Raw genomic sequence first — 19,239 nt, 5'->3', positions numbered from 1 at the left:
GCAGGTCCTTGTGTCAGCCAGAAGTGACCAAGAGGTAGGGACTAGTATGAGAGGGTAGGTGCTCACACCTGTGCCAGTGCCTCAGTATATGAGGGACAACAGCTTCTCCAGGTGGAGTGGGGAGCCACTGAGCTCCCATGGCCTATCAGTGAGGGGCTCAGACCTGGGAGCACCTCTTCAGGGCCCAGGCAGAAAAGGTATGGGTTTAAGTTCGAAGAGGATGATTGCTGGAAATCTGTTATACATCACTAAAGTGTTTAAAATAAGTCACATACTATAAACCACCACCACAGCCATTTATTAAGTGCTTGCCAGGCACTGTGCTAAAGCTTTACAGACATTATTTCAGTTAATCCAGCAACCCTGAGGTAGATATTTTCAAACCCCCACCCCCACAAGTCATTATAGTAAAGGAAACTGAGACTCAGGTTAAATCAATAAACCAAGGTTCAATAAACCAAGGTCAAACCCAGCTGGTAAGTAGCAAGCTAAAGATGTACTGAAGGGATCAGACCCCAAAGACATGCTTTTAGACACTAGACTGTTTCTGCATGAAGTTAAGGACACACATTCCTTCCCAAAATGAGAGCAGATTTTAGGTGTGGAGGACGGGCAGTTTTAAGCTGACTTCTTGAATCAGTTCTTACACTTATGCTCTTGGAGGAATGGAGTCATCCGGTGATAAGCTGCTGACAACTGGGCCCCTTTCTCATTCCCTACCATTCCAGCCTTTCTCATGAGAGGCCTCCACTCTGACACCAGACTACTTCAATATGCTGCTTCCCCTCTAGCGAGCTCAGGAATGAAGGGGTCTGTCAAACATGGTGACACTGAGCCAAAGACCTGAGAGAAGTTAGGAGACATCAGAAAATGTCCCTCATCCCTGAACTGCTGGACCCTAAGGCACAAGGGCACATTCAGATGGAAACACCAAGTTCACACCTTCCATCCTGGTCTCCCAAGCCTGGACTCTTTCTTGCAGTCTCCTCACCAAGTCCCTCAACTCTCTAGGCCCCTCCCCAATTGTCTCCAAGGCATCACTAATCACAGGCCCATGGGCCTTGAGGACAAGTTTCTGAGCCTTTGTTCCTCCAGGAACTCCCCCTATCCCCAGAAGCGCTCAGCAGGGCTCCAGTCAGGGCCCAAGGGATCAATAATTAAACAGAGCTAGCCGAAGGAGAAGCAGAAAGGACCACCAGAGTGAGACAAGCTCAGCCAGCAAGTAAAGACAAAGGAATGGAAGAGGACAGAGCAGACAGAATACAGGGACTAACCGGGAACAGAGCAACCTGAGGTCCAAAGTGGAAAAGGACCCTAGAACCAAGCTGTCCAGCACTTGGAGCCAGAGAGCTTCTTTGAAGAAAGCCTTGGTAAAGAGGCCACTGAGAGCCTCAGTAAGAGAAAGCTCAAAAGACCTACCTCAAAGTAGTTTAAGAGGACATCAAGTGAAATAGGAACTGGAAAGACTTGGGCCTCTAGAACCCATTAACTACTTCTATCCATCCCCACACCTGCCCATCTAGGTATAACTGGTCAGAGGATCACTGCTGGTAGCCCTTGCTAAATTCTGCACCAAGCTTTGAAGGATGAAAGACAACAGAGGTAGGAACTTATCAAGGAGTGAGACAGCACCATCCCTGAGAAGTTCACTTTATAGGAGACAGAAAAACCAATCCCAAGCCCCCAGGGACCTAGGATCTGAGGAACACCTAATGGTGAGAACGACAACTTGGTGCAGATTAATATTGTCTTAGGCATTTGAAGGGACAGAGCGTGAGTGGTGAGGTAAATCTCAGACACTGGAAGATCTAAGCTGAATTCGCCACACCTTATTAAGTTAGCCACATGACTGGGTCACTAGCCTGAGCCGGGAACCTCGCTGTTCCCCACAGCCATGGCTCACTGATCCAGAGGAAGTCAATGCTGAGAGGCTTGAGTCTCTTCTCCCAGCATGCTGTGCCCCACTTCTCCTCACACCTGCATACATCTGGGCTCTGCTACTTTCATATGGTTTCCTGTCCAGCTTCCACCAGTTCCTGGGGTTTGATAAAGATCAGGTTTCCTGCACAACCTCAGGTGCTGGAAAGTGACAAAATCCTTGTCACAGGTGGGAGGTCAACAGTGTTGACTGTGAGAGACATTCCGGTAACAGTAAGCACACATCAAAACTATCCTACTGTTATTCTTTGCTCTAGGGCTTGTACTTAATACTTACTCATATATCTTTAACTTCCTTGGCTCATGCAGAAAGATATCTGTTTCTAAACCCACCTCAAGCTGGGATTGGATTCAGAATGTGAAGGCATGTAAGAGCTCCACCCACACTGGTGGGAACCCCAACAGGGTACCTGGCCCAGAAGATGCTGGGGTCAGAGATAAGATAGGGAGTGTCTCCCCATACTGGGTTGGCCCACTAAAAAAGATCCTTCCCCTCTCTGTCTCCTAACAGATTCAGATTAATGATGGCTCATTCCTAATTGTCAAATTTCTTTTCCTTCATCCTGTGTCTAATCACCAGTGACAGAAACCATTACGCAAATGAGAGCAGACGACTTCCCCCAACTGTTCTCGTTGGTAAAAACCTTGTAATTTAGAGCTCTGATTTGTAGGGGAAGCTGGTCTCCCCCAGGCATCCTGGGCATCTGCTCAACTGATGCCCAGAACAGCCCCTCCTCCACCCTGTAACTCCAACCCCCCCAGCAAATATTTGACTTCACAAAACAGTAGTTTTCACTGTAGTGCTGGGGTGAAAATGAGAACTTGCAACATGTCTGACCCTAGACAAGCCCAAGTCTCCACCTAACTTGGCACATTTGACACCCATGCTGCTGGCTAGAGTGGGCAAACACTGTAGCAGCAACACGTCCTCTGTTGCAAGTACAATTCAAGCCTAAACAGCCAGCGCTAACCTAGGCGACGGAAGATGCTTCTCATCCCTAAGAGGAAGTGACACAGCAGAACATGAATCGAGTGATCTAGATGCACAGGCATGCTGAGAGGAGCCAGGAGACCTACATTCAAGGGTGCACAGTACCCTCTTCCCAGCACAGCTAGAGGCCTCTCCTGCAGTTGTTCCTAGCACCCTTCACTTGGTAAGATGGCTTTCCAGGCAGCGCTTCCATGTCTCTAGCTGAACCTCCAAACGCTTTCACCCTTCCACACCCTTGCCTGAGCATGCTTGTACTCTGCCTAGGGAACGAGGCCGGAAGCAAGGTAAAGAACCAACAATCTGGAAGAAATGAAGGAGGAGCAGGGGTTGAGGGGGGTTTATAGCTAAACAGCATTAAGTTGGTCTTGACTGCCACTCTTCACCTACTCTCTGAGGCATTTTTTCATCTGTGAAGTGAGAAGCTACTATTCAGCATTGTGAGGGATAGCGCTAAAAGCAACAGGCACACATCAGGTGTCTAAAACCAGGAATAGCTATTACATTTTACCAGCATCAGACCGATCCTGCAATGATCCCAAAGTTCACCTTTTCTCTCCTTGCTCCTAGCCATCTTAGTTCAGACTTGTGTGAGGCACAGTCTCCCACCAGATCAACCTAGCAGACCCAGAGTCCCTGCTACACGTCCCAGACACCTTTGAGGGCAGAGCCAGGAACACAGATCTGCTGAGAATGAAAATCTGCTATCGTGGCCAAACTGATGCTATTCTCTTGCTGCACTCCTCTTTCCCGAAAGAGATGGCGGCATGAGTTTATTGCAATCACATTGCCCAGCATTGGCTGTACTTGAGGAGGCACCAGGTCTATCCACCCCCCACACTGCATCAGAGGCCCCAGAAATACACACGTGTGCACACACATTTGCATGCATGTTCTCAGTCCATGGGGCACTGTAAGCTGAGCTTCAGGGCTAAGAGCCGCAGCTCACACTGAAGGTCAAACCTGGGGGGAGGCGGGGTTAAAAAAAAAAAAAAGTGGCAAAGAAGGGAATAAAATCAGACCTCCAACTCAGATTTTAGGGAAAAGGATGATGGAGAAAGGACTTGAGGTAAGTGGACGTGGGGCCACCATTCTGCCAGCTGCAGGGGCCCCATCCCTCTAAACAGACGTGAGCAATGGCGCTGTGTGTGTAACACGGAGCTGCCCAGCTACAAGCTGTAGCCCTGAGGAGGGTTCCTATAGAGAGCTACCAACAGGAAAGTAAATTCCATCTCCATGCTCTGCCAGTTGTCCTACTCTAGCTGTCATGTGACACTGTGTTGGGTCTGGCAGAGGCACTGGCTCTAGGAGGCAAGAGGACATTTCTGACCTTGCCCTGAGGTGGAGAAAGGTATTGAGTTAGCTGCCTAAGTCTGACCCCATTTCATCTACTCAGCCAGGAAGCTCAGCAGCAGCAGGGGATGTGGCCTGGACAGGGAAGACACAGGACCTGGAGGCTCGAGCCAGTCAGCTTTAGGTAGGCTGCAGTGAGATCTGACCAAGATAGGATGGCTAAAATCCGAGTTTAAAAGCTATAGGCTAAGTCAGGCAGTGTCTGGGGTTCACACTGTACTGTCACAGTGGACAACGTAAGCAGTCAAGAACCTTGGTAAGCGAGAAGGATGGCAAGTGTGAACACACAAAGTGTGCAGATGTGTACACACACATGCAGAGGTTCATACCCCTGGAGTCCAAAGAAGTCAGAGCTAAAATTCCCTCAATGCCTAGTACAGGGCAAGAGCTGATACTGAACGAGAACAGCTGCATGTGTCTGCACCTGGGACATATGCACAGTTCTCTGTTCTTAGGTCCCCAAGGTTTCCGTCTAAGTATGGCTTGAGCTTGTAGTTCTCAACTGGAACCCTATCTAATCCTCTCCCATGAGAAGCCTATCTAGGCTCCCAAAGACAAGCCTCCTTCTCAATGTCCCCATTAGGGTCCCAGCACTACTGCCACCTGGTCTGCAGCCTGACCATGCTGCAAAAACTGGCAGAAGACAGACTGCTGCACAGGTTCGTTCTGGCACCACAGTGCAGATGTCGAGGGGATGGCGGAGCATCTCCTCTCTCATGCTGAGGCACTGAGGCTTCGGGAGCCAGGAGCCAGAAGTGACATCCTGACCCAGGAAGAGAGAACAAAGAACACATAAATGCATGTGTGTAAACACACACATGCATGTGTACACACACACCCTGAGGTTGACAAACTAACACAGACATGATGACAACCAGAAGCTGGGACTCCACACACTAAATGCAGGACTTTAGGGGGCAAAGAAGGAAGGCTCTGGGGTTCAAGAGGCGAGGGTGAGAAATCTGTCCAAATAGGAGTGGAGCCAACTACCCTGCCTCGCCCCAGACACCTGCCTCCAGGGCCATGGCAAGAGCCCAGTCCATTAAGTGCAGCGTGCAGTAACTAGTGCTTGGAGTGCCCCGTCCTCAGCACGACGCATGTGGACGGGTAGCAGTCACCTGGCAGGAGGCCTTGGCCTCTGGCAGGTCAGTTGTAACGGCCTCTAATCATGGTGTTCAACAAAGGCCCCACCTGTGAAGAGACAGAAGAGCCCATCAGAACTGCCTGTCTCCTGAACCTGAGCAGGCCTGGGTGTGCCTGGTGACATTCAATACTCAACTACACAAGGACAAGTGATCGCTGGATTGGATTGAATGCTGTTAATTTTTCTAATCAACTTTTTCCAATTTAATATTCTAAGGCATGCCCTTTGGAGATCCAGTTTATTTTTTCTTCCCTTTTATAATACCCTGAGGATCTACAAGCAATACCCATCAGACAGAAGATGGTCTGAGGAGCCAATAACCCCCAAACACCGGAAAGCTTGTCTGTATGTTTCCCCAATGTGCCTGAAGAATTTGAAATGCTTCTCCATCCTCAACAGAAGGCCACCTACAGTTAGTGTCACGGCTCTCAACCCCACAGGCACCTCTGATGTTGTGCTAACCATAGGAAGGAGGGAAGGCAAATAAAATACAAATCTCCCCCTTTCACCCAGTGGACCAGTGATGGACCTGGGTGAGAAGCAGGACTCAACACTACCTAGAAAAGCCCTGGCCCAGCTGGAAGAGCACAAGGAGATGCTTTATTACACACTTCCCATTCCAGAAGAATCCTCTCAGGGGTCCCCAGATGGCACATACGCCCCAAGGCAGACATTACTACTAGCATGGAACGGATTATAATGGATCCGCCAGTCAAGGCCAGCTCTCACCAGAAAACAAGATTTCCTAAATATACACATCAATTCTATGGAGAGGACAGCAGTTGCTGAGCTGCTGAAACACAGGAACTTTGAAGAATGCCACTGAGCCTTACCTCTTGTGGGTTCCCCAAGGCCTCTCCAAGCATCTTCTCGATGTTTCTCATGATGGCTACTTTCTGATGAGCTTTGAGTGGATATTCGATTCTCTTAGGGGTGGGAGCCCCCTACAAAGGAAGTAAGAGCTCAGGAAATACCGTTAACCCAAGCCTTCAGCATTACCTCTCTAATACCATCTTCCCTTCTAAAAAAGAAACAGTTCAATTTTATTCTTCTCCATCTCCAGGGATAACCAACAACCCCCATCCCAGCCAAAAGCACTTCAAATCCTATGACTACTTCACCCCCTCCTCAGTTCCGTATGAATACACACACAAATAAAGTATGTCTCTGTATGTGTTAACAACAAGAACAGCAACTGATAGTCACCTTATACCAGAAGTTCACAGTGATGGTAATCCCTCCATTTAGTAATGACTCTATGTGGTGCCACCTATTAAAAAGAAAGAAAAAAAAAGGCTCCTGTTTACTTTCCAGAGTCAAGGATGGAAAACTAGTATAGCCCATTTAGGAAAACAGGCGCTTTCTGCTCGTCCTGTGAAACACACAGTGGGCTGGAAACTGTTCAGTCTCCGAATAATGAAGAGGTAGATACAGAGAACACAGATCTCTTTGGATTTGAGGAACTGTCCTTCTTTCTTAAGAGACAGAGTTTTCTCTATGCTCAGTATGCTCATATCTAGACATGCTAGTCTTCCTACAGGTAATACTTCCACAATTGAGAAGGGGCACAGATAAAGCTTTTTCAGAACAGAAAAAAAAAGTATTCCCAAGAGGCCTCCACCCCAGCCTCCTCACCAGTACATCGGGATGTAAAGAACATCACCAGGGCCAACCACTGTTTCATAACCGACCACATTTCGGAAATTGGGGAAACTCTCATAGTCAGGATTGTCAAAGTCCACCTAAGGGTCAAGAAAAAGAAAAAAGATCAGTCCAGAGATTGCTTGCTATGGCAGCTTAAAAAAAAAAAAAAAAATGATTTCAGAGTTTGTATTCAGAAGACCCCTCTCAGAGAACAACTTCATGAAGCCCATGCTCATGTTACACAACAATGGGTTCTAGACTTTAGTGCTCCTGAGCTCTGAAGAAGTCCGTAAAAGCCTTAGGACATGAGGTGTTAGGATTCACCCATCACTCAAATCTTTCCAAACTTTTCCCCCAAAACAAACTCTAACCAGAAGACTCCTACATGAGATAGCAAAGCATCTTTCTCCTCAAGAGGATGCCAGGAGCTCAGCAGTTAGAATACTCGCTGCTCTTGCAGAGGACTCAGGTTTGGTTCCCAGCACATACATGATGGCCTCACAACCATCTATAACTCCAGTTCCAAGGGATCCAATGTCCTCTTTTGTCCTCCATAGGCACCAGGCATGCACATGGTACACATACATACATGCAGGCAAAACACTCATACACAAAAAAAAAATATTTTATTTACCTATCTCCCTATCAAAAAGAAGTAGCATACATGATAAAAGAAAACAATTATTAAAGTCAGTAGAGGCATTCATATTTTGATGAAACCAAGTTAAAAAAAAAATCAAACTAAGTAATCAGAGTCTACCAACATTAATGATAGAGCTTGCCCCCAGCAACTAGCTCTGTTTACGCTTATAGATATCTGGGATCATCACAGGAGCCTGGCACCTGCAGGCTACACTGTGAAAGTACTCTCTAGGATTGTTTGTAGGGCAAGACCAGCAGTAATGCAGACCTGACATACCCCCAAAAGGAAGAACAAAGATACTCCAGCCTCTGATCTCAAAGGCATTCTTAGAACCCCAAGTGCTGTGTTCTCTTTAGATTACATAAGCTCACCTGGCTCTGCCTGTCACAGGGATGATGGACAGGGTATGGGTAGAGGCACTCAAACTGATCCGGAGGAAATAAGATGCATCGCTTATGGCCCTTTATCTGGGCAAAGAAGTTCTGTTGCTCATCATAGTGAGCAGGTGTCACATTTCCTGAGGGAGAAAAAAGACATTTTCTTAGCTGAGGGAGTGGTTCTACTACACAGGTGACATGCAAACAGAGCCTCATGCTGAAGTAAAGCCTAGCTGTCCTCCCAGCTAAGAGTTCAATTAAATCTGAGGCAGGATCAGAAAACTGCAATTACAACTCTTAGTAAATCAGGTGTTCCATCTTAGGAGTAGTGAACTCCAGCAACCATCACTGGGTAAGGTCCATCATCAGCTAGGAGTCTGTCCTCAATGGTAGTGGATGCTCTTACTGGCAGCAAGAGTTCATTAAACATATCTGACAGGCAAAAAGGTTTGCACTCTTCCTGACTAGGACAAGAATCCAAGGGCAGCAAAACAATGAGAAATGACCTACAGGACTGGTACCAACAGTGCACAAAGTCTACTCTGAGGTGCTAACCAGTCAGAGTTCTAGGAAATATGCCCTTACTGTAGGTAGCTCTTCTGGGGCCCGGAGATTCTCAATTGCTGTTCTCACTTTACCACACCTATGGGATGCAGCATTGCTCAGAACAATACTGGGGCTGCTGACTCTCAATGAGAGAAAGATTACTAAGTTCCTGAAGAGAGGACTGTAGATTTTAAGAGTCACTGCTTTAAATGTCACCTTGGCCAGGCATTATAGTGCAGTCCTGTAATTCCAGCTGCTTGATAGCCTGAAGGAGGAGGATCATAATTTCAAGGCCAGCACGGGCAACTTAGTGAGACCCTGACTCAACATGAAACCGCTGGGACAGCTCAGTGGTACAGCACTTGCCCAACTCGCACAAGGGCTCATCCAGTGCCAGCTTAAATATACATCCATATATTGCTGCCTTGAATTAGTTCTACCATAATGCACTTTCTATCTCTTCCTGTATAACCAGGGTCACAGCTGTACCTTCTGTATACTCTGAGCCTACAGAACAGTCCCAGAGGGGCATGGTGGTACACACTTGTCATCCTATCACTAGAGAGGTAGGGCAGGACTGCTCTGAGTGTCAAACTACTGAGCTACAAGGTAAGTTCACAGCCAGCCAGGGATATTAGTGAAACCCTGTCACAAACGAAACACCTGGTTATACCAAAATAGCTGCCTTTCCACTGCAGACAATCCAAACACATCCTCAAACACAGTAGCCCACACAGCTCTGCCAGACCTGCTTCCCTAGACCTGGCCACAGAAAGGAAAGCAACAGCTTAACCAGAATGAAGGAAAGCAGAACTGCATTCTTGCTCAAAAGCCAAAGTTGGTTTTAAAGGGGCAGGTGAGTGTCAATTCCTAAGCTGCATTGTGGGAAATCTCTTTAATACTGCTATCAAAAGTCCAAATCTGAGGAAATGCCAACCACGGAGAAGAGACTTTTGGGGCTAAATCAGGTCAATGACATTAATCTGTTTCTTTGTTCACACAGTTTACTCACCACTCACTATGCAGCCGTTGCTGGTCTAATGCTGGGCTGGTGCTGCAAATCAGAATATATTAACCGTGCCCTGAAAGTGCCCTTCTCCTGAACAGCACTTAAACACTTCCTTCTGCTCCAAACAAAAAGCAAGGAGCTAGAGAGGTGGCTCAGCAGTTTGGAGCACTTGTTGCTATTGCAAAGGACCAGGGTTCGATTCCTGGCATCCACATGATGGCTTATAACCCTATTCCAGTTCAAGGGGAATGTTACCCCCTTCTTATGTCTGTCTACCTGCACCAGGTACACAGAAGGTGCACATACATGTATACACACATATATACATATAGGCAAAAATCATACACATAAATTATTTTTTAAAAACCATTTAAAAAATCAGAACATATTTACATATTTACTTGTGTGTATATAAAATTCCTCAACAAGAAACACAAACAAGCATGCCCTGAAGTGCCTCCAAAGAGAAAAACTGAGAACCTGGGAATAAGGGGAGGGAAAGGCTGATGGCTAATGCTATTTATATCCTTTCAATTTTGAGCACCATAAATATGCATTTAAGAGATAAGGTTTCACATTAGAAAAATATTTTCTGCCAGGCATAGTGGTGCATGTCTTTTATCCCAGCACTCAGGTGGATCTCTGTGAGTTCAAGGCCAGCCTTGTCTACATACTGAGTTCCAGGCCAGCCAGACCTACTTAGTGAGACCCTGTCTGAAGAGAAAAGGAGAGAAAAGGAGAGAAAGGAGAGAAGAGAAGAGAAGAGAAGAGGAAGGAGGGAAGGGAGAGGGGAGGGGATGGGAGGAGAGGAGAGAAGAGGAGGAGAGGAGAGGGAAGAGGAGAGGAAGAGAGAAGAGGAAAGAGGAGAGGAGAGGAGGGGAGGAGAGGGAAGAGGAGAGGAGGGGAGAGAAAAAAAGAAAAGAAAGGTGGCCATTTGTAGAGGAATATAATCCTCTCAGTATACTGAAATGTAATGGAATGAGGCAGCATTTCACGGAGGCCTTCCTATCTCAGCACCCATGCTCACAAAGGAACTGAGAAAGAGAAAGAACTTTCTCAAGACTGCATGACACTACCCAAGAGTCTCAAAATCTACATATTTCATTTAATCATGGGAGCCACTTCTAAGACGCTTTCTTGTTCCTTTTGCAGATGAGGAAGCTGAGGCCTTAAAAAGTCAGTGATCAGTTCAAGATCATGGAGCTAGTAAGTGGTGGGGACAGGACTGGAAATCGGGTTGCACAGCGCAGCCAAGCTTTCGGAAACCACTGCTTACCTTCCATGCCGATGAGCAGTAGGTTAGAGGTCAGCTGCCCCCAGCCACGTTTTCCCTGTTGCTTATTAATCCAGTTCCAGTTAAAACCCAAGAAGTCCATGACAATCTTCCTACCCACGGTGTCATTGAGAGTTTGCTGCAGATACAACCTACATTCCCCGAGAAAAACAAATGTCATCAGTACATGCAATGGGTCCCTGCTATGACCTCTCTATGTCTGGAAACACAAGTCTGTTACTAGCATTGCCTAGCATCACCAACAAGAACAGCTGTGGTCATGCAACATTTGAACTTGGACTCACAGAGCTAAGTTCTTTCTCCTCATCTGAGCTCTGCTCCACAAGATGTTCTTTAAACACGTGATTCTAAACTTCTGGACCACAGTGCAGATTACACAGGAATTCAAGGTCTCATATAAAAAGGTCCTTACACATGGAAATTTCACAGCTATGACTTAGTTCCTGGAAGCCTCTACAAAGTCTAGGATGACTCTGCCTTCTTTCAGACTCTCAAGATCGAACACATCTCCTCTGGCCTGCGATGACCACTGTGGCTGACTCTAACATGGCTGGCTACCAGTCCTTCCCTGTGGGAGTTAGCTCCTTGCTGTGCACTTAACAAGTCTTACTCAACTTGCTCTGACAAGTGGACTGTCACAGAGAGCTGGGGATGCTCCCAGGTATAATTTTTAAGAAAAAGTCCACATTATCCTGTTTTCCCTTTGCTACATCCAACTGCAAAATTCCAGATTGTAACTATGGGGACAAATTGTGTACAAGAATCAACAAGATGGTGTGTCCATGACAAACATATGAAAGTGACAATAAGGGACTTCACTGCCTTAAATCCTAACAGTTATGGCAACATTAAGTAGAAAAGCTCAGTAACTTGGAAAAACTAGCTACAAGGAACCTCCAAGGCCCTCTTACGAGAACAGAGGCTGGCTTTAATTCTGGATTTTTCTGCCTCTAACCCGAGTGCTGTGATTACAGGCATGCATCGCACTGCCTGGCTATAACATACATATTTACAAAAAACAAACAAAAAAAACATAGTCTATTTCAATGGAGTAATAAAAGCTAATGATATCTCACAGTATACATGCAGAGATCAGAAGACAACCTGTCAGAGCTGGTTCTTTTCTCCCACCATGCTGGTCTTTTGGATTAACCAGGCTTGGCACTGAGCACTTTTACCCACTGAACCATCTCACTGGCCCAGACATTTACAATCTAGTCACCTAGTTCCACACTGCTGATAGGAAGTCAGAAAGAGAATCAAGATAGGAGACTATCAAGAACTCCAGATATGACCACCAAACGTGGGACAATTATTCACTATTGTACTCAGTGAAAGCAATTCTCCAGCACAATTTTATCATGTGGGATTGACTGCTGTCTGGAACCGAAATAACTGTGCTATCCTCAGAAGTGGAAATAAAAGCAAAGAGGAGGAAAGAATCACTCTTCCAAATGAATTTTGATCACTGGCCCAAGAGTGTGTGTCAAGCAATGTGTTCTGGTCTTCCCAAAGCTACAGGATCTCGATATCCCTTAACCCCAAATCATAACAAACTACTTAACTTTTCAGCCTAAACTATCCCCAGACAGGAGAGCATTTGGAAATCAAGACTGCGAACTCATTTCAGAGCTAAATCCAACAAGCAATTTTTGTCTTACTCTGTGTATGCACGTGTGTGCCTGTGTTTTAAATGTCAGAAGGGGTTGCAGAAATAGCTCGGCAGGTAGGAGCTCCAGCAGAACACTAGGGTCCAGTTCCCAGGACCCACATGGCACATAACAACTGCCTGTAACTCTTTTCCCTTCTTCTGCCCTTCAAGGGCACCAAACACACATGCACACAAGGCATACATACAGGCAAACACTATGCATGCCTCTAAAACCGGCACTCAAGGCAGAGGCAGGAGGATCTTGGTTAGTTTGAGGCCCACCTGGTCTATACAGCAAGTTCCAGGCCAGCCGGAACTACAGAGAAAGACCCTGACCCAACCCCTCAAAAACAACAAACAAGACCCAAAACAATAATAACAAAACCCAAACACCAGCACACATAAAACAATTTTTTTCAAGGAGTCAAAAGATTTTAAGTAAGAATCTTCATTTTGAGTTTGTCTTAAAAAATTAGAATCCTGAGAGAACCCTCCCACACAATGACTTCTCACTCTGAATAGGATGGATGCCTTCGGCCTAGACACTTCCCGCCTAGACATGTTCAAGCCTTTCTTCTGTCCAGCTGGCCCTGCAAGGCATCTGTCTCTCTCCTGCGAAATTAGATCCACAGTTCAAGGCTAATGCTATTCTCAACCATCAAGCTAGAAAGAACTATCAAGAACTCAAAGGCCTTACAAAACAGTAGAGCAGAATATTCATTCGTTCAGAAATGGAATCCAGAGCTTGGAGATGGCAGTCTCTTCTTGCCCAATTCCACCACACCTTCAAACAAGTACAGGAAAGTGGATGCCCTAATTCTACTGACAGGGCAACTTACCGCTCTTCTCCCCCGCGTTGCTGTATATCCTGTAGTTTCTCGACAAACTCATGAAATTTAATTTCCTCCCTGTTGGACCTCGGCTTAAAGTTCTGGAAATTGGCCATCTTCTTCTCGTCATAGTATAAGAACTTATGGGTGCTGGCACTGTACACAGAGAAATCCCCGTTGCCAATATTCTCTTGCAGGTATTCGAGGTCCCATTTCAGAGCAGGATACACAAGGTTCGTGTCGGTCAGCACCACAGGCTCCTAAGCAAACACATCAGAAAAACCAGTGAAGTAATAATTCCAAGGAGCTTATATTTTTTTTCGACGGTATTTGTACTTGTCAAATTCACAACATTTTCTGCTGCCGAGCACTCCTGACCACTCTTTCCCGCATCGTAAGTCTCTGTCCACAATCCGGCCAGTTTCCCACCTCTCCCCTAAACTGAGTCCCTTCCTCCACCCCTTCAGCAGCAGCCCCGCCCCCCACCTCATTTTCGATGAGTTCTTCCGCCCGAGGGTCACTCTGGCTCAGACGTGGGATGGGCCGGGTCGGGAAGCTGTAACTTCGTAGCTGGGACTCATCCCAGGCGGGTCCCGGAGCTTCAGCCTCTTCCCGGGCCGCTCCAGAGCCAGAGGCCGCAAGCTCGGCCGCTGTCGCCGCCATCTCTGCTCCAGGGACGGCCCCACCGGAAGCGGAAGCTCTGCCTTTTCCGGAAGCAACCTCAACGGACACCATAGAGATGTACTGCGAGAGAAACCGGTTCAGACCTTTTAAGAAGGTGGGGCCCTAGGCTGAAGGCGCGCTCCCTAACGGTAACCTGCGGCCCTACAGTCTAAACTCCTCTCTTGATCGGACCTGTTAGTTCCTCAGAAAAGAGGCAAACAAGCCCACAAAATATTCCTGCCTCCGCATGCGCAAGGTACAGAGGCAGAGGCCGAGGCAAGTGTAATTAAGCTTTAAACTTTACTCTCCTACGTGGGGAGAGAAGCCAAGGTTAGATCCACTTGAGGAATCACTAGAAAAATCAGTTCGCACGTAGATCTTGGGTAAAGCTGTTCTGAAGGCTTAGGCCGATGATAAATGGCAAACTAAATTCAACCAGAATCAACGGAAGATCAAGGGCTCATAGTTCCAACTATTCCAGAGGCTGAAGCAAGAAAAGCACTTGAATTCAAGAATTCGAAGCCGGGCTGGAGGGTTGGCTCAGAGGTTAAGAGCACTGGCTGCTCTTCCAGAGGTCCTGAGTTCAATTCCCACATGATGGCTCACAACCATCTACAATATCTGGATATCTGGTGCTCACTTCTGGCGTGCAGGCACACATGCAGGCAGAACATTGTATAAATAATAAATATATCCTAAAAAAAAAAAAAAAAAAAAGAATTCAAAGCCAGCCTAGGCAACACAACAAGCTACCATCTTAAAAAAAAAAAAAAGTAAAAATAAAATCAAGGAAGGATCCTTTCATTTAGTATCGTTTGATTTTTCTGCATATGTCACTATCTCTCCTTCTTGAACCTCTTCTTGAAATGAGACCAATGTTATTCAACTGCAGGCATCCACATTTTCAAACAATATACTGGTTATAGGAGACCACGTCAGTTGCTTCACTTGCTTACTGGACAGTTGCAATGGACACCTGCAGGAGGCCGAGGTTGTCACCCCATGGTGTATATGTCCTATTTAAGTCTCTCCCCTAAATGACAGCAGAACCTGGGGCTATGACAGGATAGTACTCCTGCAATTAAGTTACATTCTATGACAAAGACATAGTCAAATTCCCTAACCAGTCAAATTTGAGATCATCAAAGTGAAACTTGAATAGGGCTGACATTATCTCTCTAGCCCTTTAAATCTGAGCTCACTGGTCAGAGACAAAGGTATTGGAGATCTGAAGCCAAAAACGTGTTGTCTGATTTGCCTTGAAGGAAATATATATATATATTAGTGTTAGAGATCAAGATTGACAGGTGAACTCTATACAAGCTAACAGCCAACAGAAAGTGGGAAACATAGTCCTATATTCAAGTAATTGAATTCTGCCAATAACTGCCATGCTTATAAAAGAATACAGAGCTTCAGATGACACGGCAAACACCTTGGTTTCAGACTAGTGAGCCCCTGAGCTGTGGAACGTATACTCATCGAAAATGTGAGATAATAAATTGGTGTTGTTTGGGCTGCTAATTTTATAATTTTTAAAAGAACACTAAAACAAAAATTAACTTACTATGCAGCAATAGAAATTAAAACAGTCTTAGTGGTATAATTATGCTAGACAGTGACTATAAGATAGCCAACTGATAACAGGGTTCTCTCCATGAAGGGGTTTGGCGGCAGTCAAGGATTTATCTGCAATGTTCGACTTTTTCCAAATACATCAATTTATAACCTTGCGAATTAAAAATAAATCAGACTTAAAAGTTCATATTACCAAAATAAGGAATGAATGCAGGGACATAATACTGGCTTTACAAATATAAAAAGGAATACAAAAATTACTATAAACAAGTGTATGTTAAAAATACAGAACCTGAATGAAATTGAGGAATTCCTATAAAAACACAAACTATAATAGCTGATTCAAAAGAAAAAAATAGAAAAATATAAATGGATCCATATCAAAACTACATTAAGAATTTTTTAATCCCATAAAGAAAAGCCTAAAATAATATGAATTCATTGATGAATGAATTCTGTTCTACCACTTAGAACAGAATTAATAACAATCCTTCAGAAACAGAGGGAAGACTTTCAAATTCATTCTATGAGGACAGCATTAGCCAGATACCAAAATGAGATAAAGACAGCGAAAGACAAGCAGAACAATATCCCTTAGAATATACATACAAAAGTCCTCAGCAAAAGAAATTTAGCATCATACATATATCTATATATCTTCTATACAAATTAGAAAGAGTTTGCTGGCCACACTGCACCCACTGTGGAGAAGCACAGTGATGAAATCGGTCCCTTGCCTCCCTTCTAAATTTAGAATGTGCCCCACCTTGATTAACTTAATCTGGAAACCCCCCCCACAGATCCCTGGAGGTTTGTTTACAGTTGATTCTAAAAGCTGTCAAATTGAAGACACACACACACACACACACACACACACACACACTGTTTTTATCTTTATTCTTTTCATTCTCTTTGCTACATATCACCAGTCATCAAAGTTAAGCAAATGAAAATGAGATTCTGTTCCCATTTGCTCTAAAAAAGTATGTATTGGAAATTTACCCCTAATGTAAGTATTCAGAGGTGAAGCCCAATGGGAGAAGTTCAGGTGACACAGAATCCCACTTTCATGAGTGAGTAATCCTTATTACAAAAGGGCTTGAGGCTGGGAGTTCAACTGATGCTTTTGCATGCGATCTCTTGCCCTTCACCTCCTGCCTTTTGCCCCTGTATGACATACGAGGAGACCATCACCAGGTGTGGACACCTCACCCTTGGTGCTCCCAGCATCCAGAACTGTAAAAGATAAACCTCTGTCCTAGTCCAAGATACCTGATATCTAAACAGAGAAAGGGAGATCAGCCACACCCACAGGCTGGTTATAACAGAAAAGACAGTAGTAAGTGCAGATAAGGACAGGAAGACACAGCTGTTAGGGTGAATAGAAAATGGTACAGCTCCTTTGAAAAGCAGTCTGGGAAGTTAGTCCCCCCCCCCCAAAAAAAAAAGTGAATCACACAAGATATGCCAAGTGTTCAAATCTATTTTTAGGGCATAGCCGAGAGAATTTACACATACATCCAAGCTTGCTGTGCTGTGAATCCCCGTAATCCCAGTACTTGGTAGGCCAAGGCAGACGGGGCTCAAATTTGAGGCCATTCTGAACTTCAGAGTGAGTTCAAGGACAGCCTGTGTTGCTGAAAATAAAAGGTACTGGACTAATAATGTTTTAATAATTTGCCCTAAAATTATTATGGCAGTATTAACTAACCTGCTATCATAATCAATAAAGACACAGACACCATGGACTGGAGAGATGGCTCAGAGGTTAAGAGCATAGGCTGCTCTTGCAGAGTTCCTGAGTTCAATTCCCAGCAACCACATGGTGGCTCACAGCCATCTATGGTGAGATCTGGTGCCTTCTTCTGGCATGCAGAGACACATGCAAACAGAATATTATATAAATAATAAATAAATATATCTTTTTAAAAAATGTGTAAAGAATATTTATAATAGCATTGTTCACAAACAACCTTAAAATGGAAAAACCCAAGTGTTCATTAATTGATAAATGTAGAAAGTGTTATATACCATAGAGTATTACTTAGTCATAAAATAAATGTAGAGTATTACTTAGTCGTAAAATAAATGTCTTAATACATATTGCAACATATTCACATTATGTAAAAGAAGATAAAAGGCTACATATTGTATGATCCCATTTCTGTAAATATACAGATTACACAAAAGCATAGAAACAAAGATTAGTGGTTACCAATGTGTGGAAGTAGAGGAAATTACTAATTGGTATAAGATTTCTCTGGGAGAAGTGATGAAATGTTTTATAATTAGATAGAAGTGATGTTTATACACCTTTGTAATGTATATTAAGTCATTATATACTTTTTTCTTTTAGACATAGCCCAGACTTGCCTTAAACTTATTATACAACTCAGGCTGGCCTTGAACTCCTGATTTTTCTGCCTTCACTTCTCAAGTGCTGACTTACAAGAGGCACATATCCTCATGTAAGTAAGAGTACATTGTGGAACTGGAGAGATGTCTCAGAGGTTAAGAGAACTGGCTGCTCTTCCAGAGGACTGAAGACCCAAGTCTAGCACCCATATGAGAGCCAACAATGATGTCCTTTGGCCTCCTTCAGCACCACATCCATGTGGTGCACAAACATACATGTAATCAAAACACCCATACACATACACATTGTTCTTATATATAAATGATCTCCTAAACAGATAAATAACTTAGACCAATTTTGTTTCTTGAGCCACATGAGATCAGGGCTTACTGTTAGTTAAATGCAAATGTTGTCAAAGTAATTCTGACCATGTCTAGTGATTCTACAGGAGGAGAAAATGCCCTGCAGGAAACCTTCCCAAATTTATACATTGAATACTACACATTTGTATTTGCCACTCTGGTATGCATTTGAGGACAGATTCTATTCCAGTGATTGTTGATGGAATTGCTGGAAATATGTGCATAAGGTGTAAAGCATCCAAACCCTACCTGTGTAAGTAAACTGAAAATAATAAGCAATCCTGTCTCCCAGTCTACTGTGTCAACAGTTTGCTAATTATGGTCCGTTTGAGATCTGTTTCTCCTGCCAAGTAGGAGGTTTGGGGCTGTGTCAGGAGAGCCGCCTTTGTAAATAGGTTTGGTTCTATACTTCTTGGGTTGAGCTAACTGAGACATTTAAATGAACTGAGACTAAGGAGCCAAGTCTGGATATAGAAGGAAAGAGGTCAACCGATTTGGAGGAAGGATCAAACAAAACCAAGAACTGAGTCTGAAAAATGACTACGTACGAGGACAGAAGTGGGGTGGAGGAGGAGGCAAGCAACCTGAGAAAAGAAAGAGCTGATTTTACTTGGGTCAACTGTCTCAGGAGTTCGGCGAGGGCACCCCTGGAAGGGCCTCCGTCAGCTGTAGGCGAAAGTAACACCATAACTTGAAATATCAAATAAGTTGTAGCTTTGTTTTCTCTCCTTCTTGCCATCTGTCCTGGCACCTATTCAACCGCTCACCGCCCAGGCTCTACTTCGTATTTAAAGCCTTCAGGCTAGACTTCTGCGCTGGCTTCAACGGTCGCGTTTGGCCCTGCTCAGCCACCGTGACCCGCC

General features: G+C 44.8%; 1 protein-coding gene across 1 annotated transcript; it reads right to left on the bottom strand.

Moving 5' to 3' along the window:
• Window positions 1–279: 279 nt before the first annotated feature.
• On the bottom strand, window positions 280–14,093 carry Hif1an (hypoxia inducible factor 1 subunit alpha inhibitor). The gene is made up of 8 exons (XM_055591486.1): window positions 13,904–14,093; window positions 13,427–13,677; window positions 10,919–11,067; window positions 8,082–8,227; window positions 7,059–7,165; window positions 6,630–6,693; window positions 6,257–6,367; window positions 280–5,470 (listed from the first exon to the last, which is right to left on the bottom strand). The coding sequence occupies exons 1-8, from the start codon at window positions 14,078–14,080 to the stop codon at window positions 5,426–5,428; spliced, it is 1,050 nt and encodes a 349-aa protein (XP_055447461.1). The 5' UTR covers window positions 14,081–14,093; the 3' UTR covers window positions 280–5,425.
• Window positions 14,094–19,239: the final 5,146 nt, after the last annotated feature.

This window comes from Psammomys obesus, unplaced genomic scaffold, assembly GCF_907164565.1.
Source record: "Psammomys obesus unplaced genomic scaffold, mPsaObe1.curated_primary_1811, whole genome shotgun sequence".
Lineage (NCBI taxonomy): Eukaryota > Metazoa > Chordata > Mammalia > Rodentia > Muridae > Psammomys > Psammomys obesus.
The sequence above is the reverse complement of the archived record's forward strand: the minus strand, read 5'-3'. Positions and strand labels throughout refer to the sequence as shown.

Bases quoted from the DNA above. Each gene is read 5' to 3' on its own strand.
- Hif1an (XM_055591486.1), bottom strand. From the start codon at position 14,080: ATGGCGGCGACAGCGGCCGAGCTTGCGGCCTCTGGCTCTGGAGCGGCC. The intron at 7,166-8,081 runs GTGAGCTTATGT...CTTGACCCTTAG, and splicing joins CCTGTGACAGGCAGAGCCAG to GTGGACTTTGACAATCCTGA. The intron at 5,471-6,256 runs GTAAGGCTCAGT...GTCTCTTCACAG, and splicing joins CCTTGGGGAACCCACAAGAG to GTGGGGCCTTTGTTGAACAC.